Source organism: Nicrophorus vespilloides, unplaced genomic scaffold, assembly GCF_001412225.1.
Source record: "Nicrophorus vespilloides isolate i.1.1-1 unplaced genomic scaffold, Nicve_v1.0, whole genome shotgun sequence".
Taxonomy (NCBI): Eukaryota; Metazoa; Arthropoda; class Insecta; order Coleoptera; family Silphidae; genus Nicrophorus; species Nicrophorus vespilloides.
The window spans coordinates 3,120-29,621 of NW_017096735.1; the positions used below are offsets into that span (position 1 = coordinate 3,120).

Genomic DNA, 26,502 nt, shown 5'->3' on the forward strand with positions numbered 1-26,502 from the left:
GATTAAATGAATAATTAAGTAAATATCCGCCCAATAATTTCGGCTTCCGCCACCTGTGGACTTATAACGCGGAGTGTACCTGTAACTAAAGAAGAAAAGAACGAAGGAGGGAATGAAAAAATTAAACAACAACGAACAGGTTAAATATGTATGGCGCTGCCAACGCAACGGAACCCAACAACAGGCTTCGACTTCTTCTTCGACGCTTTGTTAATATTTCCACGATGATTCTTTCCTCTGGCTTGACTCGCCCGTCGCGCGCTGCAATTGTTCACTTAATTAAGTGCCCCACTTAGCTAAGTACAGCTTAGGTCGGCTTACACGCGCTTCGGCCGCGGCCATAACGTTGGTAACAGATTCTTTGGCACGTCAGTTCTTGTACGCTATTACTGGGGACTACACAACAGTAGTATTATAACAGTGTGTACGGATACATGCCATTCGTTTTGCTCGTGTGTGCTTTATTTCATTTATTTATTTTTTTGTTACCTTACCACTCTCTTGTTTATATTCCCTGCTGGAAAACTTTTTGAAGAACAACGTTTTGTTTGCGAGTGCCCCTTTTTTTTATATGGGATCCTAGGATTTTCCTGTTAATTGTTCAAACTATGTTCGGTGAGTTTTCGTTTTAACGCATTCCTTGTAAACAAGTCGATCACGCATATTGATCTTATTGACAAGGGATTATGGTAATTATTAATTGCTTAATAGCATACAATTTATGCGGAAAACGCACTTCAAGAAAAAAATAATTACATAATCAATAAATTACATCAATATTACATTCATTCGCTCAACAATTTATTAAATTACTATAATTCCTACAAATACCAACATCAATACAAACGCAATTAATGAAATTTGTAATGCAAATAAAGTAGATACATTATGTAAAAAGAAATTAAAATATATAAATAAAACTATTTTTTATTGGTTTATTTTGGCAAAAAAAGCTATCAAATTACTCTTTTTTTATTATTTAAACATTATTTTCATTAGTTCATTTCGACTAAAAGACTATCGACAAAAGCCCGCCATTTTTTTTATTAATATTCAAACATTTTTTTAATTGGTGCATTTCGACTAAATGACAGAAGCCCACTATTTTTTACTATTATTAAAACATGTTTTGTATTAGTTAATTTTGACCAAAACACTATCTACCAAAGCCCACTTTTTTATTATTATTTAAGCATTTTTAATTGGTTCATATTGTCCAAAACTATCGTTTTATAATTTTTAATTGACTTGAACTAATTATTTTTAAAAATGATCCATTTTTACTAAAAAGTTATCGACCAAATCTTACTATATTTTTTTTATAATTAAATAAATGAAATTTTTAATTAATTTTTTTTTTAGAATATTTCTTTCACCAGTAAAAAGTTAATAGTGTTTAATGAAACGTTCTTAGTAAACGGTTTTAAATTAAAATTTACAAAAAAAAATTGCCCGATTTCACATTTTCCAAGAGATGCGTTTACCATGTAAATCGCCTTTGAATATTAATTAGAAACGATCGGACTTCAAAACAGAAATCTCGCAATTACCTGCAAATATATTCAGTTCATATTTTTTTTTCTCTATCTAGGTTATTGAATTTATTATTTTGTGCTACAATTTGCACATGAAATCTATTTTAAAAAATGATCTAAGGAATTTTTGTTATTTTTTTTTTGTATATTTGTAAGAATGTTGAATTGTATGAGACATGCAGAGAACAATAATGCGTAAACCGCAGAACAGGAAAAGGAGTATGATTCAACAAAGATTTCTGCGAAGATCGAAAGCATTTCATGGTCTCTTTTTCATAACGGAAAAATATGAATTATTGAGCGAATATAAAATATATGACTATTTTTTATTGCTAATAATATCTGATGAAAAATAGTTCAAGAAGATAAGAAAAACTAGTTTATAGTTATTGAAAATTTAAGAAAGTTAAATAAATTGAATTACTTTTGAGTTCAAATTTGAGATATTATGATTTTTTATTAAATGAAATTTGAAAATTAACATTTTATTTTTTACCTTCATTCAAAATATTAACATAATCTGATTTTGTGAAGTCAATGAACTTGTAGGAAGTAAATTGTCTTACAAATGTTTATATTATTTTAAATGATGTTTAATGCAATTACAAAATTGACTAATTAAACTTAATAATCATAAAAATGTAATTGATGATTCATTATTCGTAAATATTTAGATAACAAATTCCTTAATGGGAGACGCCCTTTAATAAGGGAGATTAAGCTTTATTATTGGAGAAAGTTAAGCAACATTTAGTTCTTGGATGGGAGAAGTGTGTCCTTTATTAAACTGAGATTAACTAATTCATACTATGAATCATAAATATTCCGATCGAAGATTCATAATTCGAGAAAGTTAAACAACATTTATTTCTTGAATGGGAGACGAGTGTCCTTTATTAATTTGATATTAACTAATTCATACAATTAATCACAAAAAATCTGAATGAAGCTTATTAATTCGAAAAAGTTAAGGAACTTTTAGTTCTTGGATGGATGACGTGTGTCCTTTACTAAACTAAGATTAACTAATTAATATAATTAATTCAATTGAAGCTTAATAATTCGAGAAAGTTAAGCAACATTTAGTTCTTGGATGGGAGACGTGTGTCTTTTACTAAATTGAGATTAACTAATTCATACAATTAATCACAAAAAATGCGATTGATGTTTCATAAGTAACTTGTAGTTCTTGAATGGGAGACGTGTGTCTTTAGTAAATTGAGATTAACTAATTAATACAATTAATTACAAAAAAAAACCGATTGAAGCTTCAAAATTCAAGAAAGTTAAACAACATTTAGTTCTTGGATGGGAGACATGTGTCATTGACTAAAATTGAGATTAACTAATTCATACAATTAATCGTAAAAAATCCAAATGAAGCTTGATAATTCGAGAAAGTTAAGCAACATTTAATTCTTGGATGAGAGACATGCATCCTTTGCTAAATTGAGATTAACTAATTCATACAATTAATCACAAAAAAATGATTGACTTATGTAACAGTCGCAAAAGTTAAGCAAGAAATGGATCTTGGATCGAAGACACGTTATTATAAGATGAATTTAAAAAAATCTAAAAAAAAAAATAACAGTTGAGACATTTTTCTGTGACTTCTCAAACGTTTAATAAATTATAAACAATAGACCACAAATCTGTAAAATGAATCAAAACGATTTATATTCTTTCCAATTTTTTGTGTTAACGAAAAGTGTAATAACAGAGCAGAAGAACTAGAGAAAGAGGAAGTCGGTTTTGCAACGCTCCGGGTTCTCTTTTAACTGCGAGCCTCGGGTTCCATTTCAATCTTTTTGGGTTCATGCATGGTTTAATTCGTCTAACCAAAAAAAAGAAATAATAAAGGCAAAAGCATTTTTGTCTCATTATTTTACAGTAACCTTAACTATGCACTAATTGCTTTCCACCTCATTAAGTTGATTCAAAAGTATCGTATGGAAAACGAAGCAAATTAATTAATGCAGAAAGATTAAGGATGCTTTAATTTAATTGAGTCCAATCAAAAAATGTAAACCGGTTTTTAATCCTATTTCGTAAGAAATAAAATCACAATTGTAAATAAATAAAAGGTATAAAAGTTTATAAAGTATGAAAAAATATCGATAACAAATTGTAAAATATTATTTTTGTAAATATGGATGTTATTAATTGAATTAAAAATATCATGTGAAATGGAGTAAATTATTTGAAGTCTAATTTAAATTAGATTTTAAGCCATAAAAACAAAAAAAGTAAATAAATAAATAAAGTAGTTTCAGTTATCCAATGGAATAAAAAAAGTATTATTTAAATACATGAAAACTTCAGAAAAATTGCAAAATAAAATTGTGACTCGACTGTGCAGAGAAATAATAAACGATATTTTTGTGTATAAACAAATATTATTTTCTACTATTTTTTTTAAATTACTTTTAATTTTGGTTAATAATTGTGCTGAAATTATGCATATTATAGTGAATACGCACTGTTCGAAGCCATAAACATTTTAACTAGTTGTAGCAATTTAATCAAATAAAAATATTAGGGAATTAAAGTAAACTAATTATGTAATTTAATTGTATGAAAATTTCAGAAAAATTGTTAACAAATTCCTTAATAATATTATAAAATCGATCTTATTCATGGAAATGAAAATAATCATTGTACGGTTAAACAATTCTGCCAATATTCCGAACTGTTAGAAACCGGACTATTCAAATATTTTAAAACTTCATAAGCACAAAGAAACACGATTGTATAAAGGTTAAAAATAGATATATTTTGTATATAAAAATAATTTTGTGCACTATTTTTTTTAGAATTCATTTTTATTTTGCTTTGTTTGAGCAAAATTTTAAAAAAATGTGCTAAATTTTTCAAAACGTACTATAGTGAAAAAAAAAAATTGTTGTCAAATTTCTTAATAATTTTTCAATTTCGATCTTATTCATTGAAATAGATTCTGCCAATATTTCGCACTGTTTGAAACACAAATCGAGGACATTAGAATTGTACAAAAAAGGACAAAACATATCATTCGTGTAGAAAAAATAATATTTTGTACTAAATTTTTAGAAATTATTTGATTTTGTTCAATTAAAATTTAGTTTGTGTTGAAATATTCAAACTGTACTTGAATCAGCTTATGAACTATGAAAATATTTAATATTTTGTCCTTTTGTCCCATTTACTAAAGACGTAAATGGGACAAAAGGACATGAGAAGGAAAAAAAATCATGTAAAATGTAATACAATGTTTGAAATCTATAGTTTAAAGCTAATCATAATTCAAATTGTTTATTTTGTAATGGTTTTTAAGTGATCGATTTTAAATGCAATGAAAAAGCGCTAAGGAAATGCAAAGAGTGTCGTAACAGAAGCACTTTGCGTAGATTATATGCGATTGTGTTAATGGGATAATTGAAAACACTTATTAATAAGAAAGGCAAAGCGAATGCGAGAGGAAAATCGTTACGCAATAATAGCAATAATAAACTCTTTTTTTTATTTTCAAATGAGTTCGGTTGAGTGTGGAAACATTGGCAATTTCTATTATTTCCTTCGGCTTTAATTGCTCGATTATGAATCGAGACTCAACAATGTCGTGCGACTTTCTTTCCATGTAATTAATTTTTACCTCTGTTAGGTGAAAATACTGTATGTTTTCATTTTTTTTTTCGTTGTTTTCGAAATTTACATGCAACATATTTTTCATACTTCGATTACTATTTTTTTTACGGTGCGCTTTCGATTTTCGTTTTGCACATTGAAATATTAATTGGAGACCGTCGTGCATGGTTTACAAAAGACCGCCCATCGAAACGGGCGCAACTCTGCATATTAAACGTCGGTTAATTGAAAATAAAAGTACAATAGTTTGAATAATCAGTGATGTCTATTGAGTATTTATGAGGCTCGAAGGTATGTCCGATAAATATTCATAGTTAATTAAAGAGAGTCTAAATGCTTATGCTTATATAATAAATTCTGAATAATTGATAGTTTTGTATCATTGAGAAATTAACGATTCAAATTAAAAATATTCATTGTTGTTTTAAGAAACTTTAAATGCATATCTCATATAATTAATACTGTCTAATTTTGTGTAATGTATTAGATTTTGCTGACAAATTTGTGTTTTTGAAATATGAAAATTTGTAATTTATTTTATAAATTTTATTGAGAATATATATTGTTATTTAATAAAGCTTTAACGGTTAAACTTTAAAAACATGTTAAGATGTTTTTGTTTTGTACCGGGTGGACCAACTTTATTGTTTTCAAATTTATATTTATAACTTTTGAGTTTTTAAATTTATTTTTGTTGTAGATTATAAAGAAGCAAGAACTGATCAAAATTATTATATTTCCCGATGATGTATTGTTACAACGGACAAAAATCAGCCGTTTTTAGGAACGAGGTGCAGTATGTGATCATCAACGATGATTTGTGTCTGCTCGTCGAAGTGCTACTCAGTTGGGCATCTTCAGCACATCGCAAATTTAGATTTCGGTTTTCCTCCCCGCTTTCCCAATTTAACGGCATCTGATTTCTATTTGTGGGGATAGTTTATCAGAATAAACCACAAACAATAAATCCGTTTAAATCAAATATTCATAAAGAAATAACAAATTTGGAGCCAGAAATGCATTAGAAAGAGTCATAACGTGACAACAAGTAAATTGAGGTCATTTAAATATTATTATTTTTCACACTTATTTTTCACAATCTAAAAAAAAAATTACAATTACAAAAGTTATTTGTATTTTACATTAGTCAGTCGAAGTTGGCCCACCCTGTACTAAGTTTTTATTTACGTTTTCAATATAATTAATTAAATTGTTCTATAATATCAAAAGTTTAATATTATAACACAATTTCACGGTTATTATGAACTGAATCGTGACTTCCGAATTTGTTGAATCAACCAGAATGAAGCGTCTTGTAATTTTTTACTGTAATATCTATACACTGTCAGATATATCTACAATTAACAATGATTCAATGGTAACGATGAAATAGCAATTTTAGTTTCATTTGAAAATACAGTAATTGCATTTTCGTATCTTCTTGAAAATCTATATTAGCTACAAGAATTAATTATATACAATCAAGCGTAACGAAAAAAAATCTGAAGAAGAAAATTATAATTATCATAATTACTGATCTTTATTTTAAGTTGTGAGATATATTATTAAGTTTAAGTAAATAAAAATGATATGGCAACGTACATTTTTTATTAAATCAATATTTTATTATAAAAAAACAATATTGTATCATTGAAATTAACAAATTCTTAACATTAATGACAAATATATGTGATTTATAATTCAAATTAATCAATTTTCTGACTTCTTTCTTGCTTCAAATTATTTATGAATAAATTAGTTTGGAGAGTTTTTTTTATATATTTTAACGAAATCATTATTTTTTTTTCAAACATTTTCATTGTTTTTCTATAAATATTGTATAAGTTAATATAGTTTTGGATTCTAAAAATATGTTTTAGTTAAAAAACATGCAAATATTTATTGCTGTTTAGCTAGACAATACCATGACAACATTAAAAAAGTAATTTGTTTCAAACCATTAAATATTTTCTTTAATTATATAATAAATTGCATACAAATCTTCAAAATGTTTAAACACGTTGGCTATTGAGGAGAAGTTTAATTTTAAATCTTTTTCATTTTCTTTTGACTACTTGTATTTTCTTGAAAAGTTGGCAATTATAGTATAGCAGTACCTCACATAGTGCGGGTAATTAGTTCCGCCAATATTCCGGACTCTTTGAAAGCCGCCTAATTGAGGACTTTAATACTGCACAAAAATAGTCTTGACTGTATAAAGAGAAAATAACTAATAGTTTTTTTTTTGATATTATTCTAATTTGCTCAATTAAAATTTAGATTGAAATTTAAAAATCGGACTATTTTGAATCCAAACTAATCGAAGTTGTGGTCTTTGAGGTATTGCTTTACATATCTGAATAGAAAGAAAGAACATTGCCTGATGAATATTGAATTTGTTAATTATCGATCAAAACTGGTTTTTAATAGTTGAACTTATCATTTCTGTCCTTATTTTTGTTTACTTTCTTGGTCTAAACGTTATAATTCTTACATTTTAGATATTTTGGTTTAAAAATTGAATATAAATGATTTGTTACTTTATTTTTAATAAATGTAAATGTATTTTATAAAATTTCAGCTTAAAAATATGATAACAAAATGACTTAAGTATTTTAAATCTTCAATTCTTATGTTTCAATAAATTGTTCGAATTTTGAATTAAGGGTCAATTAATTAATTTCATTACCTAATACATTTCTTAGTAATTGTAAATTAAATTTAGTGTACAAGTAAAAAAAATACGTATTCTATATTAATAGACTATTGTATTTATGTGAACAATAAATTCTATTTTACAGGTAATTTACCGTTTGCTTTTGCTGAGAACTCTTTCTTTAAAAATATTTGTTTTCGGTCTATGTTTAATTCCATGTTCACTTAACACACTTTGTTTCGTTGCCGGGAGAAAATAAATGCTTGGAAATTTAATTTAAATTTGCTCTTCGTTCTGTTTTGTAAATGTGGACATATTGTCCTGATAATTTATGTTGTGAAAATATTATTTCCTAGAAATTCGAAAAGTGAATCCGTTAATTGCGGTTTCCGTAACGGTGAACATCCCTCATGGTTACCTATCTATCGGAAGGCTAAAATCCGCATAAAATATCCTCCGATTCAGAACGAAAGAGTGCGTTTATATATATATCAAAGTGTGTGTGTGAGAGAGAGAAAAAAGAGAGAGAGAAAGATTGCCCTCGTTGCGCAATATTTGTGATTGTGAGGCAAATTATCAATGCCAGTCGTGCAACAATAATATCCTGTGTGCTTATTTGTTCTGCATTTTCAGTCCGGCTCCAACATCATCAATGACCCCTCTCGTTGCAATGGGCCCGACGAGGAAAGACACCATTATAATTATTCGTTTCAATGGTTTCGGCCAAACCACCGTAACAATGGATTAATTAATGTGCGAACATTTTAATGGGTTTCACCTTACTAAAATACACACAACAAACACATAATAATAAGAAAAAATAAGGAGCAAACAAAGTATGGAGAAGAAAAAATGTGGACTGAAATAAATAAATAAACGAGCTTTCCAAAGTCGGTATTGGAAAGTTCAGGCGAGCACCAAATGGAAGAAAAAAGACGAAATAGGTATAGAAAAGTAGAAAAAAATATAAGGAAATAGATAAATGAACGAGCTTGTAAGAAGTATCTGTACTACATTTTCTTCGGTATTTTCCTTTTACGTCCAGGCTCGTTACGCCATATGGGACCCGTTTAAATCCTCAATCAATTATCAAATAACAGCACTCGGCAATTGCGGCTCGTCGTCCGAGAAAATCGTTTGCGCAAACAGGAGAATTAGCATCGAACCACTAAATGTAGATACAACAGACACGAGCCGATCTTTCACCTCATAACATACTACGTCGATTTATTTTTTATTTACAGCAATATATTTCATAGTACGGGTAATTGGATTGAAACCGGACTAATCAAGGAATTTAAAACTACATAAAAATATCGGTGGCAATCGCAAGCCCGACAACCGAAATCCGGACGTTCGAAATCCCGACTATATCGATAGTCGGGATCTATGTCAAAATCCCGACTACCATAATCCCCACAATCAAAATCCCGACTATATCGAAATTCCGACAGTGTCTTTCATTATTATAAATTACTACAATAACATTTTTATGGTAGTCGGGATTTTGATTGTCGGGATTATGGTAGTCGGGATTTTGACATAACTAAATCAAAACTTTTAATTTATTGCTTTTCTGTAAATACTTATTTTTAGATTTTGAACAATATTTATATATTGTATAAATAAATATAGTTTTGGATAAAAAATATGTTTTAGTTAGAAAACATGCAGATATTTATTAATGTAATACCTCTTATAATGCGGGTAATTGGTTTGAAACCGCACTAATCAAGGACCGCGATCAAGGACACACATTCAATTTTTTTTATTTAATGTAATAAAAAAATATAATCATTAACTCAATCATTAACTCAATAAAGAGTCGCATTAATATATACTAAAAAAAAGACTCTTTACTGCAAAAAGGTTGAAAACTCCTCTTATTAAGAAAAAAAGACAATCATTTATGTATACAAAATCATGCAATATATACTATTTTTCTACAATTTATTTATTATTACAATTAAAATTTAGTTTGTTTTGAAATTTTCAAACGGTGAATCCGCACTGATCGAAGTCGCACTATGACAGGTATTTTTTTAATCTTTTGATTTGCTTTCGTTTTGTCAGAACCGTTTCGTTAATCGTCAATTAATCTTAATGAAGATGCAAAGGCGACCCGGATTTTCAATGATTTCGAAATTCAATTCAGGCCAAAATTAATTGCGATGATTTATTTTACTTGGTCCATATTTTTCGTTGTTGCTGGTGCTGCTGTCGTTGTCTTAAACAGCGGCACACGCGAAGATCTTGCGAAAGCTAATTGACTGTGGCAATTTGCGTCTAGGATTTTCACAATCCGTTTAAAGTTTTACGACGACATTTCTCATTTTCGATTATTTCAAATCAAATATTAATTCAATTGAAAACTTTACTACATTTTGACTAGTTTTCTCAATTATATCTATACGAACGACTTCCTACCTGCTGCATAATTATTTAGGTCACGTTTATATTCAAAAAGCAAAAGTTTATAACATAATTTCATAATATTCTTATACTAATCACCAATAAAATCACTAAAATAAACAATATTTAATTAATATTTAAAATCCACAATAAATTGAAAATTTTACTACATTTTGACTACTCCATAATTATGTATCAAAAATATTTGAAATTCTATAAATACATTGAAATTTCATTATAAGCAGAAACAATTTACTCCAGAAAAAAACTATAAGAAATTATTAATTTAAACAAATTCTAGATTAACTATTATAAAATTCTGAAATCGTTTCTGTTAAATATACAGAGCAACGTTACCTCTAATAACAATATAAGGAAATCCAAATTTGTACAATAATATTGATAGTTTTTGGAAAGAAGCAAAATACCTAACAAATTGGAAATGAAGTTATCCAGATGTCTCAATTAATAGTTTTCTAAAATGTTGATTAAGAGTATGTTAGAATATTTATTGAATGCAGAACATGATGATTTTACATCCGCATTTCGGCACAGTACTTATTAGCTCTGAAAACGAAGTTTCGCTTAACAAAGTAATTTCTTGGAACGCATCTTATTTGTTATTTGAGGTATGTCTGTATTATATTAGTATAACTATTCCAAAGAGGATTTTGATCATAGGTTTACTTTTTATAAAGAAACTTTAGCTTTGATTCAGAATTCATTAATTGTACAAACAATAATTATAGCATTTACAATAAATTAACCGTATACAAATCAATGAATATTGCCATAACCTTCAAGAGATACATGGCCATAGTAAGACTTAATAGTCAAGATCAACCAAGGTCAATTGCAATGAAATACTTTGATTTGCTTAATGCTTGAATAGAATATACTATAATGATCTCTTATAAACGTAAATACAGCAATCAATAATAAAGTTTAGAGTAGGGTGACCAGATCTCCCAATTTTTCAAAATATATCCTTATTTTTAGTTTGATGTCTCAGTGTCCCCAAAATGTATTTTCGGGACAGTTTTATATAAAGTAATGAGAGAGAAATGAAATTAGCAAATAATCTAAATCATGTCCAGATTTTTGATTGAACTGCTCTGGTCACTCTACTTTAGAAATATATTTTAATACTTGAGGATTTTTTCCGGAATTTCTCGGGAAGGAAAAAAAACGAAAATAGTAACTGTAATTATCCACAGAAATTAAATATACTTACAAATTTGATAATAACCACTTTATTAAAAACAATAAACTTGATGAGCTTTTCCATACTGTTGTTTAAATTCTTATATAATTTATCGATGTAATTAGATATAACCATAAGTTTGTTGGAATTTATACACTAATATAGTAATATGCATTAACTGAGAAAGCTTATAAGTTGTAAAAATAATAAAAATACTTTATATTTGTCTTCTATTAGTTGTTGGATGCTGTTCTGTTATGTGTGAATTGTCTTCGGACACACCTCATATTGGATTAATATTCTGAGCTACGGTTCGGACTAAAATAGATGCAATAATCTCATCGCCTCATCGAACAAAACATCAGGTTGGAATTTTAATTACATATCCATATGAATTATTGCCGTGCCAATAATAATTCAGCACGATATCAACTATATCTATATGTACGCCTTCCTACCTGCTGCATAAATAATAATTTCAGGTCACGTTCGAAAACATATTCAACAAATTTTATTCTATCTGTCAATAGATAATTATAATCGAAAGTTTAAAACATAATTTAATAATATTTATTTTCAAAATTACCTTTCATGCATTTTATGTAATTCAGTTATTTAATTTTAGACTAATTATATAAAATTATTAAAATTGACAGTTGCTGCAGCACTTGAAAAGAGGATTTATAGACAACTTTAATGTTGAAACACGCGTCTGCTTTTCGGAACATCATGTTTATGTTCTAATGTTCGATGTGGATGATCGGGAATCTCCTATGGATGTGAATCAGGGGACTGCCGGGTCTTTCATCATGAAGGGTGAATAGTCCGTGCACCGGGTGAATTTTATTTTATCAGAATATATTGTTATTTGTTCATTTGGAGAAGATTTACTTTTATTTGGCTTACTTTCTTTTCAGAATGCACTTTTTTTATATGATTTATTGTGGCAATTTATGTTTTTCTTGTCTCTGGGCGGAAAGACTTTTGGTTGAATTGTAACTAATAAAGATTATTATTATTATTAACATTGAATTTGAATATTTTTACAATAAACTTAATATTTGTTAAAAAAATATAATTAAGATCTGCAATTTCACTATTTTCATTTTTTTACTAAATTATCGAATTTTTTTTATGTCGTAATAATTTTAGTCACAGTCTGTTCATCAGTGTGACAATAAAAAAACAATTATCATCACTTACTAAACTTGAAAGAAAAAAAATCAATATAAACTGAGGTTTAAATATTTGTTAAATTTAGAACTATTTTAGATTATATTGGTTTATCCAAAAAGTTCGTACCGATTTTTATTAAAAATAAAAACTTTGTGTGTACACCATTATAATTACTGAAACATTCTATTCTCCTAGAATTTATAAGGATTTTTGTGCAAAAACTTTTCCAGGTGTTTTTTTATGTCGACTAAAAAACTTTGGAAACACCCGAATTTGTGGAAATCGGAAAGTCTAATGAATGCATCGGGTGAAGTAATACATCTCAGTCTAACTCTAATATTTGTGGGGTACTAAAAGAACCGTAAAAGCTGGTATTGTTATGATTTTTGTCTGTTAAATTGTGCGGAATTCATTCATCGTAACAGTTTATGTAACCCAGCTTCAAAAAACTCTCTTGGATGGTTTTTTTTTATAGTTGTAATATATCTTATTCTCGATAAATATCTTGATTACGTCATAATTACTAATAGACTTTTAAGGCTTAAATCACCATCTCTATACTTAGAAAATTACTTTCACACAGTTCTTTCAGTTAAAACAACGTTTCCATAAACAGAATATTTATTCGTTATTGCTTTAGTGGTATTTTTGGTAATTATCATTATGAATTGTCATTAAAATAGTAATTGCGTTGTGTTGAATTATTTGTAATAATTACTAAACTTCAAGAAAAAAAAACTAAATATTTGTTGAGAAATATACTTACAATTATCAATTGAGTTGAAATGGATTTCTGAATGGTAATTGATAAATTAGAAGAAGAAAATGTGGAAAGTCTTCTAACATTTTGCAATATTTATGAATTATTAAAAAATAATGTTTTTATTAATTAAGTTTTGTAATTTTGTTGCATAAAATGATCGGAATAAACTATAGTTCAAATTATAATTAAGTAATTTAAATTAAATTAGAAATAGAAAATAGAATTGAACTATTATAAAAATAGGAATCAAACTCAATTAATTACATTATAAAAACAAATAAATAATTGGTATTAATTTAAAATTGCAGCATGTTTGATTCTTATATAATAAATTAAATATTGTAATGTAAACTAAAGAATTACTTTACATTAAATGTGTCAATACATACTAAGTCTATACACGTAAACTAATGATTTGAATATAAAGACTATTCAATATTTGTTGAGAACTATCACAGTAATTGTAATGTTTATTAAACTTAAGAAATTTAATTAAAGGTATAATTAAATATTTCTTAAAAAAATAGGCGGAAAGAATTATTTGTTTATTAAAAAATAATAATAATTATATAGAGCAACGATCGGTAACCTTTTAGCAATTGCTATTTTTCTAGTGAAATTAATTAGCCACTACTATGAGAGCCGCAATATACTACCAAAAGAGCCGCATGCGGCTCGGAATCCCAATTTGGTCTGTATATGAAATGATAATCTTGTTCTAATTAATTTTGAGATATTTCAACCAATATTACATTAAGATTTGCTACTTTAGCAAAACGTTAAACATCCAAGAACAATTCGTGACTCATTAAAATTAACATTCTATAAAGACACTTGGAGAAATTGCCGCACTTATTTTCGATTTATTTGTATTTTCTGTTTCTTTGGTAATTAGCGTTATGCAATGGAATAAATCTGAGAACCGTTCGCGTGGAATTTCGAGGGCGGTTCGCTTCCTCTGCAAGCAAGCATCAAAGTCTCTCTATTTCTTTCTCTCCGAAGAAAATTGCACAAGAAACACTGCCCAGCCCACCCGACTATAAACCCGATTAAATTAAAGCTAATTCAATGTTAATTCATCAACAATTACGGAATTCGTTGCGCCATTTTCCATGTATTTACTGCATATATATTTTTTTCAATTTATATTAAAAAAAAAACAATCCGTCTTCGCAACACGGATGAAAGACAATCAATGGATGATGATGATGCACTCACTTCAATCGGATTTATATTTTTTTGTGTACGTGGGACGACGAGGCAATCGCAATTCCCAGTTTAATTTTCACTTGTATTTAAAAGCGAAACGCAGTTATGGGTATGCAAATTAGGAATTGTCCAATAACGGATTCGAATCGTCTGAAAATAAAAAAAAAACAACAATGATGTCACGCTCTTCGAGGCAATGAAAATTCCTCAACTTCTCGCTTAGTCATTCAATTTATTGTTTATTCTTACGACTATACTGTTTCATGCTTATAATTATTATTAATTTTGTTATTGAAGATTTTTTTGCTGGATTTTTTTTTGTTGCTATTCCTGGAGATTTTTGTTGTTATTGTTTGGAAAACAAATTGAAAACCGAGCGGATGCGGTTCACTTTCTTGTTTTACCATCCTATTGCCCAATATCAATTAGTACATAGAGAGGAAGCAATTTACTCAATGGTTCTTGGTTAATCTCGAGATTATCCGTTCGGAGTTTATGGTTTCTTTATTTAACTGTCGCCGTTTCGCAATAGGAAATCCATTAGGATTGTGAGCAGGATTTCCATCGCGTTTGCTCGCATTTACGTCAAAGTCCAGTAAGAATTTTGTTTAAGTGGAATTAACATTAAATTGATTCATTGATTAAAATTGATTTATTCATTAGGAAAAAAAGTGAAGGTTAGAGTTCAATTCGTAATAAATGCAAATAACAACTGACCAGTGTTAATGCGAAATATAGGAGTGTGCTCGGACCTTCGAGGAGCAGAAGAGATGCGACCGTCGAGAGGCCTTGAAGAGGTTGATGACGGGACAGTGACTCGCTCCAGTGGTAGCAAAAATGGCCACATGGCTCTCATACACAGCGCATACATGTATCAAAGCATTCCACGCTACAACGTGCAAACGAATGCAAGTTGGTAGGTGGATATTGCATATCAAATCCAACACATATCTACACTCCTTCACAGTCTGATGAACAAACTATATTTATTTCTTGTTATAAGTAAGCGCGAGAAACCGATGAAACGTGCAATTCCAAACATAACAATAACTCGTATAGTGCGGTTTGGGATTCATTATAATATTTAAACAAAAAAGTAAATTTTAGTTAAGAAAATACAAATAAATACTAAAAGAATGTAGTACACAAAATCATTTGTTTCTACATAAAAGATCGTTTTTGTTTTCATTTATATAGTAAAATCTCTTGTTGTGCTATTTATTAGACGATTAGTACTGTCTCAAACAGTCATGAATATTGACGAAACCGATTACCTAGACTATGCGAGATATTATTGTATTACATTAACATTCAATGGAGGAATGAAATCTCATATTCATTCAAAGAACAAACGAAAACAATAAGATATTTTAATAGTAACTATATTTGGGTTCATTCATACATTTCAAACAATCAACGTTTGTTTTTTCATTCATTACAATATTTGAGGACTTTGCAATTATCACATAAGCAACAATTGTGTTTGCTAAAATTTAAAAATATTCAAAAAATTATTCGTATTTTTACTTTCTCTTGAATGAATTCGCTTGTATTTCAATACACTTTTGTATTGCTTTGAAATATGAATGATAATAGTTCTACTTTTAGCCTAATCAAATATACAGAATAAATTGAATAAATGATTTAATATTATGCTAAAAAAGGATCTTCCGCATAATTTCTAGGAAGTTTTGAAATCCAGTTTGAATGATTGAAAGTTTTTTTTTATTAAATTGGATGCAATATGTCTTTTATATACTGCAAATAAACCAACGGCGGACAATACAAATATAACAATATTTGCCCCATAATTGCATCCGGATAACTTCAAGTAGTTTCTTTTAGGAAATGGTATACCAGTAACCAGTCAAAATCGGTGGATGTTACCTTCACCTTAAAACGAGACTCATGTCCTCCTCTCAGACTCAACAACAAAGCAGTATCAACATCTTCAATTGTGAGATTCTTGAATATGCATCTAGATACAAGGCTGGCTTGGAAACAATTACAAATTAAATATAGAAAACTTGTCAATAGTAGACTGAATCAGGAAATTGGAATCAAGATAGTTGAAGAGGTTGCTAGAGACTTCTCCAAGAAATACATTGACAAACTTGATTCGCATGCAAACGATCTAATAACAAGGAATGCTGTATGTTTCTAATATCAACAGCGAACTAAATGTTCTGTCTAATAGATTCCAAATAAATTTAAAAATGAATTAGTAATAACTATTTAAAATATTGAGAGTTTTTTTACAAACTATTAATTGAACAAGAGTCAATGAAATCTCTTATCCATTCATAAAACAACAATGTTTTTTTATCATTATTAAGGCTAGAAGTACAGACATTGCATGTATACCTAATCCGTGACTTGTAACCGGGTCAAAATGAACTTTTAAAATAAGGAACATTTTTCAATATTTATATTATCTTTCGAAATACATCGTTTATCATAATTTGTTAGATTAAATACTTCTCGAAAATATTAAGAACTGGTGCTTTTTCAGTTTTGAAACTTTTATCTATTTCAACCAAAAATGTCCGCAGTTTTGATGGATTAACTCGGAACTCACTTTCAACTTTTCTACGATTATTCTAAATCTGTGTCTGAGGACTCTTATTAGTAGATTATATAAAAATCTATTTCCTAAACTGCCTTCTTTATTCTATTAAGAAAACATTTCATCTATTTTTTTTTAATAACTTTGCAATATTGGAATATTTTTTCCTTAAAACAGTGCTTATGACATAAAATACAAATGAAATACTATAATTTTTTTATGATTCTCATCTAGAATTATAAGACTGTACTGTATCACCAAACTAAAAGTTGTAATAATAATATAAACATTTGAAATTAACAAGCCAATTTGTTACATAAGTCATAAGAAAGCTCAATCTGACAATTTTTCTACAAGATCAAATTGACCGATCTCGGTAGGTAAATCATGTTACAAATTTTTGGAAAATAGAGAATATTTGGAGAAGCAACATATTTCTTTGGGAAATTGTACACCAAATTTCAATTTCACCTCCACGGTAACTTTAGGTGACTATATTTGGGTCAATTGATTTTGTTTTAAACAATCGATGTTTGTTTTCCTTTATTACAATATTCCAGGACATTTTTTTGTAGTTGCAATTATCACGTAATTCATTTCATTTCATCGAATCAATCAAATGTTCGTATTTGTAAAAAAAATCTGAATGAATGCTCTTGAATTTAAAATGACCATTGTTTGCGACTATTCTATTATGTTGCATTTTCTATGCTTTTTTTTAAAACAATGATTGTTGAATATCCATGCATGTTTAGATCGAACACTTTTTTCTTTTCTTATGCACGTGTCAAGTTTTTTTTTAAATAACAATTATTACTGTTAACATTTTAGTACAATCAAATGTACATAATTAATTGCGCGAATGAATTGATAATAGTTATTTAACACAGTGTGAATAAAGTAACAGTAACCGAGTTTTTACCAAATATTGATTGAACTCGAGTCAATTACGCGAAAGATGACATACGGCCGCGCTGCAACATCTGCAAGTAAATACGAAAAATAGGTAACGCAATTAACCGTTAATTTTCAAATTAGCGTTTCGATGCCATCTGCTTTGTCCTGAAAGTGCGGTACCGTAGATCAGAAATTATAACAGCAATTATACACGTATTCTCTTATTTTCGTTACAATACTCTTTCTGGTATTGTTGCTGTCTCCTCTTCTCCTCCTCCATCATCATCATCATCATAATCATAGCCGAACAATGGTACCGTTTCGTCAAATAAACTCCTGGGAAGATTGCGTGAACCCTTCCGCGTGCTGTGGGAATCGAATGAACTTACTTACCCGGAGGTGAGAATCTCTGGACCGATCCGCTTCCGATCCGCGGTTGTGAGGAACGAGGCCAAAGGATAGGAATTCCAAAATTCACAGTTATCCGAAGGATTCGCGGCCGGCATCTTTAGAAATTCCAGCGAGGATCACGCTTTGATTGAACAAGTGGAAGTGGAATTTCTCACTACGGTTTCGAGGATTGTAAATAATGACAGTAAAAAAAAATAAAACGTAAAACATTTAACATTTAACAGCGTTGACCAAGTATTTTGCAAGTAGCCCAACGACCATAACTTTCACGCAGTAAATAAGTAATTACTTTTATTAAATAATTACGCCGTAAATTAATTTTCTAATTTCAAAGTTCGTTCCCTATTTGTGCTGATGGCATCATAAACGTAGCTGTTTGGGCCGTTAAACCGTTGCTATCTGATTGCAGCCATCGAAAGATTTATATTATAATGAGAAATTATGGACGATGTCGTGCAACAATTTAAATCTTGTCTACCAACATTCTTCATTTTCATTCTCAACAATTATTGTTTTATTTATTACATTTATATGATTTGCGTATACAACAAAGTTAATCTTGTCCACCGACATTCTTCATTTTTTTTTCAACAACTATTCTTGTTTTATTTCTTTACATTCACATGATTTGCGTATACAACAATGTAAATCTTGTACAACAACATTCTTCAATTGTTTCAACAATTATTTTTGTTTTATTCTCTGCATTTACATGATTTGGATATGACCTATGCGCGTTTTTGTTTTTGTGAAAAGATGTACGGTAAGTCCGGTTCGGATTCCGGAATTTGTACGACTCGAAACGGGTTTCAGGACATGCAACCATGCCTGGAAAATGTGCGTTTTATTTCACTTTTTGTGATGAATAGAGAATCAAAATATTTAATTCGAGATTAAAGCGCGTAAATGTTTTAATAAAACGCTGAAAAAACTACAAAATTAATTGTAGCAGGAAATCTGCACCTGTTCTCCGCGAAGGAAAAACAGTTTGTTACGTAACTCGGCGTGCTTCCTCATTAGGTTATAGTAGCAAATATTAGTTTTATAGAAAAAGATGTTATCATTTTATAAAATTTTATCAACAGTTGATAAATAAACAATAATTTAATATTGTTATGTAAACTCAACGATGTTATCTTTAAGGATACAACAATTTTTATGAATTTATGAATAAAATATTTCTTTCTATAATTTTATCAAAAAGTTGGTAAAAACATTAATATGTAAAGTCAACGATGTTATTTAATCTTTTTAAGATAAACACTTCTGAAATTATGAAATTTTTATTTGAATATTTCTTCCTGCAGGAACTTTTGACCAGAATAAAAGTTATAATTTGGTGTTCGAAGAATAACTTTAATTTTACTATTTTTTCAAACTTTTTAAATCTACAATTATATCTAAAGTCAAGGTTATAACTTTTCAAGCACACAAGTAGTTAAACGAATATTTTTTTATTTTAGTTTTTTTTTTAAGTATTTCACTTTTGAAATTATGAAATTAATTTGTTTACTTTGCGTTTCAAGAATAAATTTCTTCTTATAATTTTATCAAAATTTGTTAAATTTGCAATAATATATAAAGTCAATGATGTAATGTATTTATCATTTCAATAATGGTAACGCTTTTAATAAAAACGGTGTGATTTAAGTTAAAATAAAATATTTTTCCTGAAATATTGTTCCATCTTTCCATATTGTTTACTTAAGCGGTGACACTTTTAAAATTATGAAACACTGTGATTTTCTTTATTTTGTTGTTTGGTTTATGTTCGAAATTTGAAACCGTGCTAACTTTCATTTAAACACACGAAAGAACCGATGTTTCTTTTTATTGTGAAACTAAATAATGTCTCTAATATAAATTTTCGCAATGTCTTTTTATCTAAGTGAATTAATTATTTGATATAAATGTATCTTATTATATGTAAATTTGGCTACTAAAAAAAATAGAAAGAAAGGAAAAGATAAGTAAAATATTCTAAAGAAATCATGTAAATGAACCAAACTGATGAAAGATATGGTTTAATAACTAATATTTGCGTAGCGGAATGGAACGTTTAGAAACTTTAACAAGACATGTACGTGTTGCACGCACTGCATGTGAGTTAGGCATTATTCATACAACTATGTATTATCTTGGAATAGTTAATGAAAATAAGATCGTTAAGTCATGAAGATTTTTTTATGATTTGGGAATCGGACGTTTCTTTCAGTCGGATGAGTGTGAATATCTAATCTAATTATTAAATTAATTGTTTCAGGTATCAAATTGGTAGCAGAAGTAAGTTAAGAAGATGGTGAGGAGCAGAACTCCGTCGCAGGGCGGAGGTTCTCAAGGTTTCGAGATGGAGCGTAAGTACTCTGTGCCGTCGAATCCGGAATCGCGTGCGTTTTCTGGGACGGCGAGCGAGGATCTCCATGCTTGGTCCATATACAGGTGAGTGCGTTTCCATCAATTTCACGGAAACCCAATGGTAATAACGATATGCCTCTCCTCGCAGACAAAATCTGAATTCCGATTTCACGGATAGCGCTCTTGGTTCGACGGATAAAAGCCCGTTACCTTACGGCAACTTTCAATTGAGAGACACAACTGTTCAGTCGATACTCTCGCATCCGCGTTATGGACCCAAGTAAGTTATCCATTCTATACGCGTATCGAACGGAGATGAGCTTCAGGTTTAATCTCTTTTGAAGAAATGCCCAACATTCCAGATCCGCCCTCGGATCCAACATGTACACGTACTTAAAGTTCGGACTGCCCAGGGTCTTTCCGCCAAACCAGAACGGCTCGAACAGATCGGGAACGCCGCAGCACTTCCAAAGAGGCACTTCCACAAGACCACAAATGAGGTAGGCTAATTACATCATATTCTTCATTTTCCATCATTTCCAGTGATTCTGTTACTTAATTCTAGAATATAGTCATAGTGGAAGATAATTGCTCTGACTAACATACATTCTATTGAGAAAGGCATTAGTGAATCATTTTACTGCAATGAATAATAAAATTGTTTATAAAATGATGTTTATTAAAAAAAATAGATGGTTTCTATTGGAGAAGACATGAGTTTATATCCTCAAGATATTTTGACAGTCAGTGATAAATTCAGTTTGATTGAAATGATTGGTAATTTGTAACCTTGAGTGGTTTAACTGTATTAATTACATTCGTATGGAGTGTATGATACATGATAATACTCAATAATAAGTTGTTTTATTTAAATAAAATCATTTTGGAGAAGTTCTGCTATGTTTAGTTTCATTGAATCGAAGAATACTTACTTCTTTGACATGTATCAAATAGTTTGGAAACTTGGATTTAAACATAATTTTTGATATTATGATGATTACATTGTTTGTTTTTGAAGGGGTCCGAAGAGTGGAAGCCGCGGACCGCGCGACGGTAGCTCCGGATACGACAGCTCCGACAACGAGACGACGAATCAATACAAGCAGAACAGGAAATACCGTTCCGATCCGGACTTCCGTATGCAGAACGTCCATCCGTCATATCACATGCACGGGGTAGGGCTCGAACATAAATTCCCACACATTAATCGCATGATTTACTCATTCCTCATTGTATCTCCTTCTCAGCCGAATCCGGGAGTGCCGCTGGCCGCTCTTCAGCAAGGCGGAATGCGGCAACCGAACAGCCATTGGAACAGGAACAAAAGCATTTCGGAGGCTAACCTGTTGAGCAGCGAATACTCGAAAACGTACAACAGTAACACATCGCATCATCAGATGCGAAATGATCCTAGGAGGAACAGCGTCGCCGACTTTGGTCATCACAATGATATCGTTGATCATGGGTAAAAATGCTGCAAATGCTCGTGTAAAGTTAAAATTTTAATTAAATAATTTAGCAGTCATATGATAAGGCCGATGAGCAAAGCTGAAAGCCACCTATCTTTGGCCGCCTCTCGAAGAGGTCCTTCAATAATTCGCGGAGATTACCTCTCGCACGATGAAGATATCGGACCCTCGTACATATATCCACACCTTCAGGTATAGATTTGATTTAATTTCGTCTTTATTTATTAATTACTTTTTATTTAGGTCCACAATTTGGGTGTACTTCCGAGTTCAAACTCTAAAATCTCTATGAGGACAAAGCAACACTTGCTGATCAACGATGTGTCATTTGAGGCTCGAGGTGGCGAAGTTCTGGCTGTGATGGCCACCTCCGAGGATGAAGGAACGGCGATTCTCGACGTTATTGCAGGAAAGTCCAGTCCTGTCATCGGAGATGTCCTTTTGAACGGTCAGAACGTGCGGAAGAGCGCTCTCAGGAGTCGAGTCGCTTACGTTCAGAGCGACTCGCACCTTTGCAAAGACATGACGGCCATCCAGACGCTACGATTCCACTACGATCTCAAGAGACCCACCGGCAAATTGGAACACTTGAAGATCGATGCCATTGATCGAGTAATTTGTTTACTTTAATTTAAACGCATCATCTATAATTAGTGATGATTTTATGTCTATCAGATCAACGTGTTGATTGAGGATTTGGGTTTGGAGCAAGTGCGAAATACTAAGGTATCTGCGATGACGATTTCCGAGCGGCGAAGGTTAAACGTCGCGTGTCACCTGCTACTTGACACTGACATCGTCGTTCTTGATCAACCGACGAGGGGCATGGACATCTTTGATACTTTCTTCTTGGTGGAATATTTGAGACAATGGGCGAACGGCGGAAGCGGAAACACGTTGGGACGTATCGTTGTCCTGACGCTGCATCCACCCACCTACGAGATCTTCACGATGCTTTCTAGGATCCTGCTAATATCGGCGGGACGAACTATGTTCAGCGGCAGGAGGCGCGATATGCTTCCTTATTTTAAATTAGTGGACTATCCGTGTCCCTCCTTCAAAAACCCTTCGGATTATTACCGTGAGTATTACTAGAATTTATATAACCAGAATAACTAATTGATATTCATTTCTTTTTAGTTGATCTTGTGACTCTGGACGATTTATCGGCAGAAGCAATGTTGGAGTCATCCCAAAGGATCGAACAGTTGGCTGAACTCTTTCGTCAGAAGCAGCAACCCATGTCCGATCCGGGGCCACCATCCACACTTCCCATGACCGTCAAAAGCTCGAACAGTTTCAAGCAAAGTTTCGTGCTCTTCACGTAAGTCCACGTAACAAAGGTAATAATTACTATTAAAACAATATCTCCCCATAGGAAAGCCATGTTCTACACTCAGCCTAACACGTTTATAAAGTGGTTAAGTTTAATAATAATGTCAGTGAGTGTATCGTTGATCATGGGTGCTATTTTCTGGGATGTCCCAAACACCGATCCCCAATTAAATTTGAATGATAGGTTTGGATACCATTATGCCACCATGTCGATAGTATGCTGGCCTATTCTTTTAGCTTTAACGTTGATGGAGGCTAGATCTAATAGAAAAACTGTTGAAAGGGACATCAGCGATGGTCTCTATGGAAGATTCACTTATATACTAGTTAAGGTAAACATCTTCTATTTAACTCAAAATTATGTATTTAATATTATTTCATTTTTTTAGTGTATAATAAACTTGCTACCGTCTTTATTCGTGTGGTTGGTTTACTTAGTGCCAAGTTATTCGATGTGCGGATTATATATGCAAAGTACAACAAATTATACAGGATTTTATGTATACATAGGTAATATATCCATTGTATGAACCAAATGTTTATAATCCCTTACTTCGTTTTCCATTTTAATAGGAATAATGCTTCTTTATTTGAGTTGCATGCAAATTGTGGCGACGGCCTTCATTTACTTGTTCCCGTTCTCAACGTTTTCAACTATTCTCGCCACGCTCTTGACGACGGCGTTCTTTTTGTCCACCGGTTACGTGATCCATTTCAGAGACATCGCGTTTTACACCAAATGGCTGGATTACATCAGCCCTCCGACGTGGCTCCTGCCAACCCTTCTGGCAAGAGAATATGCACAAGAAGCTATTGCTAGCAGCTCCCCGACAACGCTATGCAGAAACAAACAGGTACGTTGAATTAATCTTTACACTCGCACTGTTAATGAAATTGCTCGTTTCAGGTTCAACACAAAGACATAATCGTGCAACTTCCGTGTCCGCCTCCGAACGGTACACTAGTTATGACGAACTTTGGCTACCATTCTTCCCAAAAGGAGTTTTTCCATTACGGGAATACACCTGTATCACTGGTCATCTTTTATGTGATTTGCGTGGCTTTGGCCTGCATTGGCTTCATACTAAATTGCTGCCGAAGGTCGCGAGGCCGCGATAAGAGCGGCGGCAACAAGCCCTAAGACACATTCAAAACGCTAAATGTTAGCTTACAATTATTTGTGCCGTCAATATTAATAATTACTACTGTGTCTCGATCAATATTATATTTTTTATTGTAAATATTTTTTACTTTTCAACATGTAATGTACTTAAAAAAAAACAGGAGAAGCAATCTCGAAATAAACATATTTAAGTAAATAATCTTTGAACTTCGATATGTACTTTTTTGACCTTGTCAAATATCATGCATTGGTGTGCAATTGGCTGTCCACTCTTATATAATTTAACGAAAAGGTTATGATTGTTTTTACAATTTGTTTACAATTCGTTTGGAAATATACCAAATAATAAAAAAGAAAAGTTAAGAGTAGGAAGTGGAAGTCGACGGATGCATTGTAATAGAATTATATAAGATGAATCAACAACTACGCCTCTGTTTTTTTGTGTCATATATATAATGTTCGTAGCCGGATCGATTTATTCAGTGCGCTTATTTCGTGCTAAAGATGGGCAAGTGCGTGAAATTTCTGTTCATCGTCGTTACTCTGACCACAGTTTTCATAGGTATTAAAATCAAGGAATGCTTTAAATCTCCACCTATACCGACAGTGCCGGAACCCTACTGGGGCCCAGGCAAACAAGTCAAAGATGGTACAGCAATTATTCCATTTAAAATAAACGTATCCGATAATGTAATTTAATTAAATATACGCTACAACAAATTACTATGTCATCACTTAAATGTTGCAGGTGTTAGTTGACTTGAATCAACGCCTTCTCAAGCACAGATTGATTACAAGGTCTCTGGAAGATTCCAAACACCATTACGGTATTAATTCTGCGCTCCTCGGTGAAGTTGTTGAGTTTTGGAGAAAAGATTACGATTGGCGGAAGCGAGAAATGTACCTGAACAAGTTTCCTCAATTTAAGACGCGAATTCAAGGACTCGACATCCATTACATACACGTCAAACCTGATACCAATGTCCGAAAAATTCCGCTGCTTCTGTTGCACGGATGGCCTGGCTCGGTTCGGGAATTCTACGAAATCATTCCGATGCTGACTAAAGTGCAGAAGGAGAGGAACTTTGTTTTCGAGATCGTAGCTCCTTCTCTTCCAGGTTATGGATTTTCTGATGGCGCTTCTAAATCGGGCTTAGGACTTGTCGAGATGTCTGCGGTCTTGAAGAATCTGATGGTTCGTTTGGGTTACAAGAAGTACTATGTTCAAGGTGGCGATTGGGGAAGCGCTCTGGCTTCGACGATGGGTACCATATATCCAGACTATGTAAAGGGAATACATAGTAATATGTGCTTAAACCTTAACCATATTACATATATAAAGCTCTTCATTGCAAGCCTTTATCCGACGTTATTCATGACGGATGAAGAGGCAAAACTGACCTATCCATCTTCGAGTCTTATGTCGAAGGTCCTTTTAGAGACCGGATATTCGCATCTGCAAGCCACTAAACCTGATACTTTGGGTGTTGGTTTGAACGATTCTCCAGTTGGATTAGCAGCGTATATCCTGGAGAAATTTATTACCTGGACAAACGACGATTACAAGAACCGTATGGATGGTGGGCTTAAAATAAAATACGACTACAATAAACTCTTAGACAATGTAATGATCTATTGGGTGACCAATTCGATAACAACTTCGATGCGCCTCTACTCCGAAACCCTCAACACAGCCCAAAAAAAATACGGCCTAGATATGTAAATATGCAGAGGTTGAATTTGCAACTTATATATGTTAATGTT

At 31.2% G+C, this 26,502-nt stretch overlaps 2 protein-coding genes across 3 annotated transcripts; both read left to right on the forward strand.

The window, feature by feature from the left end:
- Positions 1 to 24,828, forward strand: LOC108558022 (ATP-binding cassette sub-family G member 8). Of its 2 annotated transcripts, none has more exons than XM_017914809.1 (14): positions 1 to 615; positions 20,720 to 20,895; positions 20,960 to 21,091; positions 21,156 to 21,311; positions 21,830 to 21,986; positions 22,059 to 22,276; positions 22,334 to 22,472; positions 22,524 to 22,892; positions 22,956 to 23,361; positions 23,421 to 23,604; positions 23,659 to 23,947; positions 24,005 to 24,125; positions 24,189 to 24,469; positions 24,523 to 24,828. In XM_017914809.1, the coding sequence occupies exons 2-14, from the start codon at positions 20,753 to 20,755 to the stop codon at positions 24,754 to 24,756; spliced, it is 2,829 nt and encodes a 942-aa protein (XP_017770298.1). In that variant the 5' UTR covers positions 1 to 615; positions 20,720 to 20,752; the 3' UTR covers positions 24,757 to 24,828. The 2 variants fall into 2 exon arrangements, with proteins under 2 accessions (XP_017770298.1, XP_017770297.1); XM_017914808.1 differs by having other exon boundaries at positions 2 to 615; positions 22,331 to 22,472.
- A 207-nt stretch (positions 24,829 to 25,035) lies between these two features.
- LOC108558024 (juvenile hormone epoxide hydrolase 1-like) lies at positions 25,036 to 26,488 on the forward strand. Its single transcript, XM_017914810.1, has 2 exons — positions 25,036 to 25,428; positions 25,487 to 26,488. The coding sequence occupies exons 1-2, from the start codon at positions 25,243 to 25,245 to the stop codon at positions 26,459 to 26,461; spliced, it is 1,161 nt and encodes a 386-aa protein (XP_017770299.1). The 5' UTR covers positions 25,036 to 25,242; the 3' UTR covers positions 26,462 to 26,488.
- Positions 26,489 to 26,502: the final 14 nt, after the last annotated feature.

Excerpts from the sequence above, each read along its gene's own strand:
- LOC108558024 (XM_017914810.1), top strand. The coding sequence starts at position 25,243 with ATGGGCAAGTGCGTGAAATTTCTGTTCATCGTCGTTACTCTGACCACA. Across the intron at positions 25,429-25,486 it reads AAATAAACGTATCCGATAAT|GTGTTAGTTGACTTGAATCA; the intron begins GTAATTTAATTA and ends TAAATGTTGCAG.
- LOC108558022 (XM_017914808.1), top strand. The coding sequence starts at position 20,753 with ATGGTGAGGAGCAGAACTCCGTCGCAGGGCGGAGGTTCTCAAGGTTTC. Across the intron at positions 21,092-21,155 it reads CATCCGCGTTATGGACCCAA|AAATGCCCAACATTCCAGAT; the intron begins GTAAGTTATCCA and ends TCTCTTTTGAAG. Across the intron at positions 23,948-24,004 it reads TCACTTATATACTAGTTAAG|TGTATAATAAACTTGCTACC; the intron begins GTAAACATCTTC and ends TCATTTTTTTAG.